The 15,469-nt window shown below is 39.0% G+C and overlaps 1 protein-coding gene across 3 annotated transcripts in view; it reads right to left on the bottom strand.

Annotated features, from left to right (window-relative positions):
* The window catches only part of LOC124133882, a 107,654-nt gene that overhangs the window by 22,078 nt on the left and 70,107 nt on the right, over nt 1–15,469 (bottom strand). Inside the window, exons 27-32 of one of the 3 annotated variants that reach the window (XM_048397153.1) lie at nt 13,924–14,114; nt 11,077–11,208; nt 10,313–10,795; nt 7,509–7,536; nt 5,625–5,909; nt 449–643 (exon numbers count right to left, since the gene is read on the bottom strand). In XM_048397153.1, coding sequence (XP_048253110.1) covers nt 449–643; nt 5,625–5,909; nt 7,509–7,536; nt 10,313–10,795; nt 11,077–11,208; nt 13,924–14,114 — 1,314 coding nt within the window. The remainder of the gene's footprint in view (nt 1–448; nt 644–5,624; nt 5,910–7,508; nt 7,537–10,312; nt 10,796–11,076; nt 11,209–13,923; nt 14,115–15,469) is intronic. The other 2 variants (XM_048397154.1, XM_048397155.1) reach the window with 2 other exon arrangements.

The following is a 15,469-nucleotide window of genomic DNA, read 5'->3' as shown; positions in this document are numbered from 1 at the left end:
GTAGCCTAGTGGTTAAAGGGTTCGCTCGTTCCGCCGAAGACGCGGGTTCGATTCCCGACATGTGTACAATGTGTGAAGCCCATTTCTGGTGTCCCCCCGCCGTGATATTGCTGGAATATTGCTAAAAGCAGCGTAAAATCAGACTCACTCACTCACTCATTAGATCATTTTTGTCATTAAACAATATATCACGTGACTAATAACAGGTCTGGGTAGTCCTGTGGGTGGCCGCATCCTTCTCAGTACCCACCCGACCCGAGTACCTGAGTTGCCCGTCCCAGCCCTAAAACATACCACACCTATTCCAACAACATACCTTTGCAATTCGACAACGATACTGCGTTACTTTTGCAAACATACCATGGTACTTGTGCAGGAGTACCACGGTACATACCCATACTGTACCATGATAAAGTGGTAAGCAGTTGTGAGATGTTAAATGTATTACCTTGCACATAATCCTGACGGTCAATAAAGGAGGATGCAGGTCTTCGCTTCAGACTGATCTTCCCTGGGTCACTCAGCATCCTGGCCGTGACATCCCTCTCCTCCTCCACCTCCGAGACCTCCGTCTCCGTCAGGTACATTCCCCGCTGTGACACCGAGATGAACTCACCGTCCATCCCCGAGTCGGACTCTCCCACTGCACAACAACATGGCCACATAACAGAAATATGCGATATAATGACTTGCATCTTAACACATAAGGATATCTTAATACTTATCACAAACACTTCATTCCTTGGAGGAATATAGTTTATACCTACGTCAATACTTCATGTGCTTGGATACTCTACGTTCCTCCATCAACCATGAAAACATACAGCTGTTTTGAGCATTCGTGACCAACTCGTGTTATTCGGGACAGGCCGAATAGGGACTCGTGCCCCTCTCGTAGCCATTTTTTCAACCCGATTCCGTCTTAGCGCAAACGGGCATAACTAAAACAATCGTCAACTCGTTGCGTAATGGTTCACATATATTTCCCCATATATCATTTATATTTCAGATGCAATTAAAAGCACATCAGGACATGCGAAATTATACAGTATGATTGAACACATTTAACTGTGTCTTGGGTATAGTTTAAGATGCAAGACATATGTAAAAATAGAAATTATTTCTGAGGGATTCTTTGACGAAGAACTTGAAATTATACGCGCATTCTGATTGGTTTGTCGTATTTTTGCACATAACATTCATCGATAGGGGGACGAGTCTTCGGTTACAGTGCTTAGACTGATGAGGGCTCGGATTACATCGCACAAACGGTAACAGTTTATCTCATGCAATAGGCTTGTGGCCTCCACCCTTCACATTGCAAAATATCAGGCACTGGTTGGCTTTAGACAAATTCATGCATGGAGAAGGGCTTGTTTGACTTCTATGAGTTATACCATGGACCCTAAAAATAGAATAGAATATCGTATAAAGTGTCTATTGTTATACACAGCCTCATTTCATTAGACCCGTGAAGATCCGGGTCAGAATAGGTTTTCAGCAACCCATCCTTGCCGTAAAAGGCGACTATGCTTGTTGTAAGAGGCGACTAACGGGATCAGGTGGTCAGGCTTGCTGATTGGTTGATGCATGTCATTGATCCCAATTGCATGGATCGATGTTCCTGATGTCAATCACTGGATTGTCTGGTCCAGACTCGATTATTTACAGACCGCCGTCATATAGCTGGAATATTGCCGAGTACGGTGTTAAACAACAAACCAACCAACCAAATGATTATATTAAGTGACACTCCATTACTCCACCGTGAAGGGGACGTGTGTATTCACAGGTGATGGAAGAGTGTAGTGATCCAAAAACTTTGAAGTATTGACGATTTTTAACACCTGGTTTATATTATTAACTGCTTCATTACAATAACCATGATTTTTATTTCAAAGGAGGAATTGAAAATATAAAATAGTAAATATTGGAGATGCTTAATTTAGATTCTTGAATGTTCATACAGACAATGAAATATATTCAAAATCAAAAGTAACTGTGATCATAAAAAGTATGGACAACTGAAAATAATTATATTAATGAAAACGATTACATAACTTTACGAATTGATTAATTTCAAACTGTGTCCTAAACATCGTCTTGTTGAGGCCTACTAAAGAGACACACATCCAACATTTCTTTCTGTTTTAAAGGGGAAGTGGCGTAGCCAAATGGTTAGAGCTCATCACGCCGAAGACGTGGGTTCCATTCCCCACATGGGTACAATGTGTGAAGCCCATTTGTGGTGTCCCCAGCCGTGATATTGCTGGAATATTGCTAAAAGGGGCGTCAAACCTCACTCACTCACTTCTGTTTTAAACTTCATGAAAATAATCAACTATTTAACACACTTGCCTTAAGACCTCAAAGTTTGCAAGGCGGCATTTAGAATTTGGAATTTGTATAACTTTTACTTTATTTCAACCACTTCAGAAAGCCTAATAGGTCCATCCTCAGCCTGACACCAGAACACTTTAAATCTTCAAATATAAGAGAGAAGATTTGAGTTCTGTGCTTAACAAAAATCACAATAGAGAATGGGTGAATTTGATTAAATGTCGCTCTGAAAAACATTTCAGTTATATTATGGCATGTCATCTTGAAGTATGGAGAAAGTCGAAAGTGATGCATGTCTTGGAAGTGTACCGCTTTGGTAAAACCCGCGACCTCGGTATGGTGCTGACAAACCTAGAAACATAATCAGGTCGAACCAGGATTTGAAACCACAATCATAAATTTCTGGCATGCTTTAAAGGGACACAACTCTGCACAGCGGACTGCAATGCTTGTGATAACTGGGACGCCCCTCCCCCCACAATATGAAACATGGTCACAGTTACTTTTGTCTTGAAGTATGTATAATCTAGCATTTTTTGTAATGACACTACATTCATGTACTTTTTTATATTCCCATCACCAAGTGCAGTGGAGTATGAGCGATCTATGTGCATTACGAAAATATATACAACTTTGTCATGAGGTAGACCCAAACAGGCTACCATGCTGATCGGAGTGTGTACAAATGTTCTTTTATGAATTATACAGAAAACAAATATACAGATGTAAGTAATATATTACCGTATTCGACGTAATAAGCAGCCCGCTGTAATAAGCGCCTAAGGCGATATTTGCTGATATATTGGCTAGTGAACAATCCCAATTAGCACCCATTCTGATTGATCAATGTTCACAAAACTGATTTATTTGCGTATAATACGCACTCGTGTGTTATTTGCACCCTTAATTATGGGCAAATAAATTCTGAAAAGACATATCTGTCATATATATTAACCTTTCAGGCTGTCAGCATAAACCACAAAATTTATCTTTCAACTCTGATTTTTCACCAAAATAATATTCTGATAAGGGCCCCCTATTTCTGATTTTGAGAGTGCCCTGGGTGTTTATTAGATTGAATACGGTGTATAATTTTCCACCACATAAATACCACCTTTGCACCACATGTTAATTTAGCTTTGCCTCTCAATTCAAATGTCCTGTAAATACAAGTTACCTAGTGATACATGTGCATGTTACACCATGAACGGTCACGTTTGGATTTTATTAACAAAATATTAACACCACTTTCTTCATAAAGGCCAGGGTCCACGTGCACAAAGAGATCTTAGCGCTACGACTGTCTTAAGCCTATGTTAAAGTATGGGAGTTACGATCGTCGTAGCTCAAATGTCGCTTTGTGCAATGAGAACACTGATCATGTTTTCTGCTAAATGTGAGAATGCTGATTTGGATTACAAGGTCATGACCTTGTCTGGCCTCATGTTATTATAAAAATATAATATTAAAGAATAAGGTGAGTTACAATTTATCGTCGCATCGGCATTACTTCAGCCATGTAGTGACATTAAAGTACGAGGTGGGTGAGGTGAAATGGGGTTTAACGTCGCGTCCAAGATTATTGCACTTATATAGCGACCTGCATGCACGTGTGTGTGTGGCTGCTTGTACTAGTCCGGACTAATGCCGATTTATAATGCTAGCACACTGAGATACCATGCCGCAGTTTAACATGAATGCCCCACTCAGACACAGTATACTGACTCCGAGCCGACCAGTCCTTGTTTTAGCCCCTTAATGCCGAGCGCCAGACAGGGTAACAACAAGTACCATCTTTTAACGTATTTTGGTATGACGCGGCCGGGGAGCGAGCCCCAGACCTTCCGCTCTCCTGGCGGACGCTCTACCACTACTAGACCACAGAGGCGGCATCAGATATAATCAAACTGTTCATTGACTAGTTAATTAATTCTTGTTTCACAGACATTCTTTTCACAAACATTCAGAATTTCATGTTTCTTTAACTTTCTTTAAACATTCCTGAATGACAGCAAAACAAATCTTGTGTTCCTTTACCAAAGTTTAAAATTAATATTTGACATATTTCATTCACAACCATTATTCCAAGACATTTCTGAGATGACCTTTGTATTTGTTGTGCGATGTGGGATATAAACACAATATACAGATAAAACACATAAAAAAATGGGATACATTCAAAATACACAAAAACCAGCCTCATCAGAATTTAGCCGACACAAGCCTGCTTCACTGGAACAATGTAAATCTCCCTCTCCCTGTGCCTCATTTTTTTTGGGGGGGGGTCAGGCATGCATTTCTTTTATGATAGAAAATTACTGATTTAAAAAATATCCAGCATCATGGATGATGACTGTTTTTTAATGCAAATGATTCATAATTGGTCAGTTGGCCATAAAAAAATTCTTACAAGGCTGAAAAGGTGCCATTCTTGGGTACTAGGCCTACAAGATATATAAAAGAATTGGTTCTCAGGCATTGACTTTTGAAAATATATTCGGGCGGACAGGCAGTGGTTTTTTGGGTGTTTTTTTGTTTGTTTGTTTTTTTTTGGGGGGGGGGGTGTTTAAAATAGTATGTAACCAAATAAAAAGTTGTGTACCAAAAAAAGGCAGTTGTGTAACCCGGGAAAGGGCCTCCCTACATTAATGTATTCCTTGGTGAGTAAAATACTGGAATACCGTATTTGAGAACAGTTGGACTTTGGAATATTTAAGGATTTTTATTGTTTTTTTTAAAAATGGAAATACAAATGAAAGATTTGGTGAACTTTATGTTGATGTTGGCTGGTTTTTAGAAGTGCAATTTGAATGCATCTCAAAATGCATGGGGTTATAGTGTACACAATGTGCTGGAAAAAATCCTTGAAATCTGAAAAAGGAATTATTTCACCACAGAAATACCAGGGTTAGGGTTGGAATACACAGTGCATACATAACATGTTAAACCTCTTCAGTAGGGACATACACTCACCAGAGAGGCTATATAAGGCTTATACAGACTCCCTGGGGATGATATAAATAAAAACAGGGAATCATCCCTTAATTTCTGTCAATGATAAAAAGAAAAAAACTCTTAGATTGAATTAAGTTGTTGCAGTGTGTATTAGCAAAGGGGTTTAAACTAATAAGGTAAAGGGAAATTTCTTAAATTGTTAAATTAAATGAATTTAAGTAGGGAATTTGTTAAGAGGTTTAACATTGAACAATAGTAATGAAAATGATTATTTTAAATAAAGCCGGGTAAGTGACACGCCAAACATAAAGGAAGGGAAATGAATTTACTGTATGATCTAATGTCAATGTCATCTTCATCATGGCCGACTTGTGGGAGGACAACATTAAGAGGCTCTGGCGCCAATATCGGCTGAGGGCGGGGTGAGAATGACCCCTCCCCAAGGGACGTATCTGGGGTTATAGGGGTCGCAGGGGGAGCACAGTAGCTATAGTTGTCAGAGAGGTGGGTGGAATCAGGGGGGCGGGGAACAAACTGTTGAGACAGATTTCTACTCAAGGTCGACTCAGTCTCTTCACTGACTGACGGTATTCTCAGAATGTTGAATGCTGAAACTTTCAAAAAAAAGAAAAATCAAAGCAAAATCATCGCACAGACAAAACAGAACTGATCTTAAAATACAAGAACTAAAGTGAACAGATAAGTACAATCAATGATGTCTGTGGGTATGTTTTTTGTGTTATTTGTCCAAATCTACCTACTGTGTATGGAGATCCCTTAACTAATTTGAAGTCAATCTATTGCCATCTTCCCGAGGCAAGAGAGTTGGCTGACGATAAAAGTCCAGTTTCCACCCTTGCCGAACTAGGCTGGTATTATGGAGTTACATTTTGGCTGGACTAAAGAGTCTATGGATAGTCCAATCAAAATCATGCAATGAAATCGAAATCTGGTTCGTAAACTGTCTGATTTTGGTCAATTGCAGGATTTGCAAAGCATGTGTACTGCCAACTCATTATCAACAGATATTTTCCAAATCTTTTCACGTTCTTAATCAAGGTGCTCACGTGATATGATGCACTTCACAATGTAAGACCCGTTTTACAATATAGATCTTGATTATCGATCAAATCATCTTGACTGGGCGCCGCCGTTTTGTTTGAAGCAAATGCAAGTCACCTTTTATGGCAAGCATGGGCTGCTGAAGACCTATTCTACCCCGGATCTTCACGGGTCGCATGTAAGGAATGAGTGAAAATATCAGGCAACAGTAATTTCCCTAAATCCATCCAGCCAAAAATTTCTAGATCTGGACCCATGTTCTTGAAGTCATCTCGGAATTGAAACTTAGCGACCTTGCCAGACAAACCCCATTATTTTGTCAATAATTAGGATTTTGTTTATAGACCATACTTTCTTTAATTCATAGATATTCTAAGTATTATACATCTTTTCTCTTAATGGTCTTGTTATCAGGAACGACATCACTTGATCCGTCTGTAATATCACAAACAATGGATGATGTCATCTTCAGTTATATGCGACAATATGTTGACATGAAAGATTAAAACAGGTCAATTTGAAGCAATGAAAACAATGGAATATGTCTTGAAAAAGCCTTCAGCATGAAGCAAAAATGGCAATACTCATTGGGAATTAATAAAAATAAATTCACCAATATCCGTGCCCCTTTGTGTAAGTTTGCCATTTTGTCTTCATCATACTAGCCTTGCGACTCTCATGGCACCTTGACTGATTCTACCTGGTGTATCTATCGGTCACTTATACATCTCATTGAAGTCAGATCTTTAACTCCAAAACAAGACGTCTTTGCTCAAATATCTGACAAACCCTCCATATGAGGCTGCATTAGGACAACTTTCTTATCAGCCAATCATCATCCAGGCTTTTAAAGTCAGCCTTCAGAACAGCATATCTGATTTCTGTATCTGGAAAATGGACTTAAATGGTCAGTTCTGAATGATCATTATAAAGGCTGTGCCATTCTATTGTAGATATTTTGTACACAGTGTCATTTCTAAACGCCATACATGGCATCTCAAAAAAGGATATCGTATTGGAATAATAAATCTGATCTTAATTATATCGTACTATCTACAACATATCCTCCTACATCACTCTACAGATTCTGACAACAACAGATGAAGCCGTGTTCGTCAAGCAAGTACAATGTTAAACTCTGGTACACTCACCTCTTCCATGAGAAAAGCCTTGACTCAGCTGAAATTCAAAATGTTGGAAAATATTTCAACTGTTTCTTGCTATTTTGTATCAGTTTCTTTGGGACCTGACTATTTACTAAATTTTCTCACCATTAGATTTTGATACTTCTGATTTAAGACAAAACAAGATTATTGAAAAATATTGTTAATATGACAAAAAATGATAAATCATTTGTGTTTTTTAAATTTAAGTGCCAATACATATTTGGTGCCATGTTTATATGTGTATAGTTCAGGGGTCCAGAAAATTTAAAATCCCAATCGGACATTAGCGTATTTTCGTACGACTTATAGTATAGTTCATTTAAAATGCCTCAAGTAATTCAACTGAAGCAAGGTTTGTTTCCTAACATTAAAAGTTCTTAAAAATGCATATAACTGCTTATTTCTCTATACACGCTAAGACAAAGCAACACACACGCATCATCTATATACATGAGGTCAATCCATAGATAAAAAATATAGTCAGAAAGTAAGAAATCATGACAGACAATTAAGAAACCACATGAAGAGATGCCAACCAAAATCTGAGGAATTTAGGAACATTGGGGGAAAATGGCATGTTAAATGAGTAATTTTTATCAGTAATCATTATTAATTGACATATATGACCATATGGCTTGCCATTATATTCTATTACCCAAACTCCTCAAAAACTGATTTTTTTGGATTACCGTATTCGACGTAATAAGCGCCCACGGCAACATTTGCTAATATATTGGCTATTGTGAACAATCCTAATTAGCACCCCTTCCGATTGATCAATGTTCACAAGACTTATTTATCCGCGTACAATACGCACTCATGTGTCATATGCACCTTTAATTATGGGCAATTAAATTCTAGAAAAATATTTCTGTCATACATAAACATTTCAGGTTGTCAGCATAAACCATGAAATTTATCTTTCAACTCTTTTTTTTTCTCACCAAAATAATATTCTAATAAGAGCCCCCTATTTCTAATTTTGAGAGCGCCCTGGGCGCTTATTACATCGAATACGGTAATTATTTAATAATTGGTTGTATGAGTGAGGTGTATCCCTAGTTTAAATTACAGGTGATGTTTTGGGGACAAAATTTGTAATATATGTCCCTTAACTGTATTGCCTGAATTAGGTTCAAAATATCGGAATAATTCCACCAAATTGTAATGGATGGCATCTCTGCATTTGACACATTGTTAGATATCAGACACAGGGCTTGACAATATTTCCTTATTACTGTACCTCATATATGCTCCAGGGGTTCTGACAATTAGCCAATAAGTATTCACTTACATCTTACCATTCCAAATGAGTATTGATACAATGACATGCAATCAACCAAGTCACTGAGTGAGTGAGTTGGGTTTAACGCCGCTTTTAACAGTATTTCAGTTATATCGCGGCATGTCAGCTTAATGTGGGAGGAAAGCCCGAAGTGATGCAGGTCTCAGACGTTTACCACTTCAGTGAAATCCACAAGCACGGGTATGGTGCTGACAAACCTAGAAACATAATCAGGGCAAACCCGGATTCCAACCCACAATCATAGGTTTCTGGCATGCCCAAGGGACGCAACTCTGCACAGCGAATCGCTGCGCTTTAGATGACTGGGCCACCCCTGACCCCCCCAAAGTCACTGAGTCTAAACACCCAATCTATTTGGTTGCCTCTTACGACTATATTCTTGTGCAGAATGCCCATTAGTAAGGGAAAAACATAGTTTTGATAATAGTTTGTTTGTTTGTTTGTTTGTTTGTTGTTTAAAGCTGCACAGTGGTCTGTACATAATCAAGTATGGTCCAGACAATCCAGTGATTGATATTATAATGGATACGATGACATGCATCAATCAAGTCAGCGAGCCTGACCACCCTATCACGTTAGTCGCCTCTGATGGCAAGCATGGGTTGCTGAAGACCTATACTTACCCGGATCTTTACAAGTCAGTTTTGATAATATTTAAGATCAGGAAGAATAAATTGAATATTAAACACAAAGCCTAATTCTTCAAGCAGTCAACCACAAGATGCCATGTCAATCATACCATTCAATTCCGAAATACTTGAGTTAGATCTTATGTAAAATGTGCTTGTTTCTACATTTTCAAACAATTTTTCTTATCCAGTTACTATGTAACAATCAGACCGTGCTCTAATGAATGACTCATTCAGTGTTGTATAGGGCAATCTATACAGATGTTGTTGAATTTTTTTTATTGATACCAAAAGGAAAAGAACTATCATATCCCATGCATACACACACGCCACACACCCACACACACACACACACATTCATTCATTCTCGTGCATGAGCAACTTGCCTTACTTGCATACTTATAGGCAGCAAAATAAAGAAATAAAGTTTATGTTTAATTGTATAAAAAGCAAGCCAAATTACAAATTGCAATTTTTTAAGTCCTGTGTCTGAGAGAACGGGAAGAGATTATTAGGTTGTTGCTAAGGAACTGGGTGACATGGCAACTGGAATTAAATTGTGGTTACACTTATTGTTGAACTTCATCAACTTCTCCGAACATTTTGTAGGAAGAAAACAGAATCATTAGACGGAAATAACAAAAACTGATAATAAATATCAATCGGTTAAGACAAAAAAATACAGACATGCAAAACAGCAGAAATAAACACATAGGACAAAAAGAATATTTCCAAATATTTTGCAGACAGACAATGGGCAAAAGAGTACAGATTCTCTAAGAGTGATACGTAGGTGCTAGAGAGTGACAGGAACTTGAGACAGCTGACAGGGTCGAGGTCATTTCATTTGTTACCTGTCCTGATTCAACAGATCTATCTTCACCGTCACTCAAACCATCCAGAGTGGCCTCCCTTGATCTGTCACCAAGTGGGAGAGTGGCCTCCCTTGATCCGTCACCAAGTGGGAGATTGGCTTCACCAAGAAAGGACAGATTTTTCCTCACTTTGCCAGACTTCAGTCTCTCTCTAGATTGACTTTTCTCCAGAAGACCGGCCTCTGAGGGGAGATCTGGCACCATGGGGAGATCTGGCACCGAGGGTAGACCTGGCACCGAGGGTAGACCTGGCACCAAGGGTAGATCGGGCACACTGATCTCTACATGGGGTACGCTGTCAGGTCTTGGGTCAGATTCCAACACCCCGGGTTTCTTCTCTTCTCTATACGTCATCACTGTCTCTTCTCCTGGAGATGCCTTTGCTGCTGCTGCTGCTGCTGCTGCTGCTGTTGCTGCATGTTCAACCGCTTGGGTTCCTAGTTGTGCTGGTTGTTCTTCCTTCTAAGAGGTTCATACATTGCAGACATTGATTTAAAAAAAAAATTACCCTGACAAGATACTGATGAAAATGACATAACCTACTTTTCAAATAAAAATCCATATGTTGGAAGCCAAACCTCAAAGTTCAATCATGCAAAATGCAACAATCGAATGACAGCTAGCTCAATCGCTACTCTCCAAATGTGTTTAAGAAGAGCAAGCGCACATCATCCGGCCAATAAACATCAACAATCAAATTGCCAATTCTTGTCAGTAGTTGTCACTGACAGGAAATGGATTACCTTCTCTTGGATGTCCTTCACCTCTGTTTGTTCCAGTTTACCCGGTACACTGTCGACTCCTTTCTGACCTCTTTTGGGCATCTTTCTCGTAATAGCTGCTTTCTTCTTCTGAATTTGACGTTTAGGCTTCTCCTAAAGGATAAAATGAGTGAGTGAGTGAGTGAGTGAGTGAGTGAGTGAGTGAGTGAGTGAGTGAGCGAGTGAGTGAGTGAGTGAGTTGGGTTTAAAGCCACTTTTAACAGTATTCCAGTTATATCGCGACATGTCAGCTTAATGTGGAAAGAGAGCTTGAAGTCATGCAGGTCTCAGATGTTTACCACTTGAGTGAAACCCACAAGCCCGGGTATGGTGCTGACAAACCTAGAAACATAATCGGGGCAAACCGGGATTCGAACCCACAATCATAGGTTTCTGGCGTGCCCAAGGGACGCAACTCTGCACAGCGAATCCACGCAATTGGGATATGATGACATGCATCAACCAAGTCATCGAGCCTGACCACCCGATCCCGTTAGCCGCCTCTTACGACAAGCATAGTCGCCTTTTACGGTGAGCATGGATTGCTGAAGACCTATTCGACCACCAAAAGAAACGCGAACCATAGACACATACATAGCAGTATGTACATTAAGAAGAGATGTTTCCAATGACATTAAATGACAAAACTAACAAGCTGTCAAGTGTTACTTAGTGTTTTTATTCTCATCACAATATGCTGCACGTGATATCCAAACTTTACACGCTAATCCTGCACGAAACAGGTGGTGCCTCGCGAGTCATGGGTCTATGATGTCACATGTGATGCATTCATGAGCATCCATTCACCCAACATACCAGTATGTTTGTTTGTGGGTCAAACCAATCTAATATCTCTTGAATATGAATAACCAACATGTTAGGTATTTATGTTTCTTTTGTCAGTGAGTATATATGACATACCATTCGTGACCAACTCGTGTTATTCCGGGACAAGCCGAATAGCGACTCTTGCCCCATTCATGACCATTTTTGCGAACGGGTTTCGTCTTAGCGCAAACGGGCATACCTAAAACAATTGTCAATTCCTTGCAAAATGGTTCACATATATTTCCCCATGTATTACATATATTTCAGATGCAGTTTAAAGCACATCGGGACGCGCGGAATTATACAGTATGATGGAACACATTTAACTGTGTCTTGGGTATATTTTTAGATGCAAAACATACGTACAATCAAAAATTATTTCTGAGGGATTCTTTCACGAAGAACTTGAAATCATACGTGCATTCTGATTGGTTTGTCGTATTTTCGCACATAACATTCATGGATAGGGGGACGAGTCTTCTTGTAGGTTACGGAAAGGTGCGAGTGGTGACGAATGATGACATACATGTAATATTCTAAAAGGAAGTTGTAATAATAACAGTATCTAATGGGACTACAAAGTCTCACTATCCAATACTACCAGCCCCCACTGGAATTCTGGGGTAGAATAGGTCAGCAATTAATGCTCAGGGTAAGAGTAAAACGATACATCTGTGCACCAGTGCATCGTGAGTTTTAATGCGCCGATACGATACACGATACATTTTTTTCTGTAGCGATACAAGACGATACACTTTCTAAAATACATTACTGTTCATTACTGCGTTTTTGTCAGTCAATAATTGAAAAATGTGTTGTAATTAAGTTCACTACTAATAAGAGTGAGTGAGTGAGTTGTTTTTTATGCCGCTTTTAACAGTATTCCAGTTATATCAAGACGTGTCAGCTTAATGTTGGAGGAAAGCCCAAAGTGATGCAGGTCTCTGACGTTTACCACATCGGTGAAACCCATGAGCATGGGTATGGTGTTGACAAACCTAGAAACATAATCGGGGCGAACCGGGATTCCAACCCACGATCACAGGTTTCTGTCGTGTCAAAGGGACGCAACTCTGCACAGCGAATCCGACGCCTAAGACGCGTGTCTACTTTTCCATCAGAACCTGCTCTGAAATACTTACATTCAAAACATTTCCACACGCTTTGACGTAAAGATGCATATCGCTATACGTATTGTATCATTACCTTTGTATCGTGATATGTTTCGTATCGTGACCTTGCTGTATCGTTGCATCCCTAGATACGAGGCAACTAAATGGATCAGGAAATGAGGCTTGTCAAACTGTTAATTGTGTGTCACTGTACCCAAACAGTGTGGGACATTGCTCCTGATAACAATCACTTGTCGAGAATCAATTATTTACAGGCCATGGTCATATAGCTGCAATAATGCAAAATGAAGCATTAACCAAAACAAGATGGTGAACAAAATATCAAGCTAAATCTACCCTTGCAATGAGAACTACCATATTTTCTTGAGTATAGTGCACACTTTTTTCCCAAAAAAACCACAGCTGTGTAGAAGGGGTCGCACATTATATATGACATAATGAGTTTTGATATTTTTTTCCCCCAAAGCAAAGACAATACAGTGAGCACGTAACACCAGAAATACCATGTCAACAAATCCGTACAGGAGTACACAATGTAATCTTGTAAATACACTGTGTGGTTATAAAAAGTGTTCATTGTATATCTGGACTTATGTTTTTATTCCAAATTTCAAATTTGTCCTGGCCAAGTTTCGTATCATCCATTGGTTTACCTGAATTCGCTGAAGGGGTACGTGTAACGGTGTAATATTTTTCCTCTTAATATTAAAAAAAAAATTTTTCTCCAAAATAAAGAATCTGCTTGTTGGGGTTGCGCATTATACTTGGGTGCACACTATACTTGGGTGCGCACTATACTTAGGTGCGCACTATACTTGGGTGTGCACTATACTCAAGAAAATACAGTAGAGCCCACAATCTGACTTACCCGGACAGATTCGGTCTGCTCGGACTTGACATGGGAGTGGTCAGCCTCCTTGACCTTCAGGACGTGACGTTTCTCCTTCAGAAGGCTCTTGATGTCCACCTTCATGTCCCCCAGGTTGATCTTGGACTTGGGAGAAAACTTGAGAGCGTCCACTTCTTGCTTCACCTCCTTCTTCAGCACTGTCTTGGACACTACAGCAGGGGACATCCATGCCAAGGATTATTATCATATACCGTATTCGACGTAATAAGCACCCAGGGCGCTCTCAAAATTAGAAATAGGGGGCTCTTATTAGAATATTATTTTGGTGAAAAAAACATAGTTAAAAGATAAATTTTGTGGTTTATGCTGACAGCCTGAAATGTTTATATACGACAGATATATTTTTCCAGAATTTATTTGCCCATAATTAAGGGTGCATATAACACACGAGTGCGTATAATACGCGAATAAATAATTCTTGTGTACATTGATCAATCGGAAGGGGTGCTAATTGGGTTTTGTTCACTAGTCAATACATTAGCAAACATCGCCGTGGGCGCTTATTAGAGCGGGGGCGCTTATTACGTTGAATACGGTAATCTTCATGCGTCTCTACCAATATTACATCATTAAATTTGAGTTAACGTTATCAGGAGAGTTACTTTTTCCATTTGTTTTGCACGTCAATCTACATAAACTTTGTCAATAACAAATATATACATAACAACTGCGTTTTGTTTAAGTAATGCTTAGTTAATTTTCTTGTTACTAGTTGTGAGGAAAATAGAACATTCAAAAAGATGTGATTAAATCTGAGATTATCAAAAGCAAAAAATGCCAAGGCACTGTACCTCACCTGGATATTTAGTCAACAGTTACAAAAGTCAAAAGTGTCTGCCACTATACAAAGACGCTTTCAGCATTGATATTCAAATATAAATAAATCATGCTACCACAACAGATGTACAAGCCAGCCTGTTAGCCAGGGTATTACCGGTATGTCTCCATTCTGTGATGATAAATACCCTGGATCCACTGAACATCTTTTCTATACATTTGAATGAGATACAATATCATCAGAAGAAAAAACATACATGCCAAATGTTCAGCTTCCTGTCTAGCAAATTTCAAGGGAGACGTTTATTGTGACAAAAATGCATTTTGAGAAAATTTAAGAGTGTGGCCGAAGTACAAAAGTCAAATCAACTTTTGAATTTAAAATAATGCAAAACATGTTAAAATGCATGTTGAGCCACAGCAGGTATTGAAAATTGGACACCAGCCTTTTGAATAAATTTAGATATCAGTACATAGTCTCGAGTGCATCTTTAGAGAACCGAAAGCATAGTTAAAGTGCAAAAGTCAAATAGCAAAGGTAAACACTTTAAATATCACAAAAACAGGAACGCATGTCTGTTCCACTTCTAACTACACATTTCAAAAGTTTCATTACATTTGGAAGATGATAGATAGATTTTTCAATATGGCCGCCATGGCGTCCATCTTGAAAATCAAACCTCTTCAACAAATTCAGCTGCCATCATTGGCTTCTAGGGAGATGATG

The sequence above is a fragment of the Haliotis rufescens genome, unplaced genomic scaffold (assembly GCF_023055435.1).
Source record: "Haliotis rufescens isolate VD_foot unplaced genomic scaffold, xgHalRufe1.0.p SCAF_16, whole genome shotgun sequence".
In the NCBI taxonomy this organism is placed as follows: Eukaryota; Metazoa; Mollusca; class Gastropoda; order Lepetellida; family Haliotidae; genus Haliotis; species Haliotis rufescens.
This window is presented reverse-complemented; position numbering and strand designations above follow the sequence as displayed.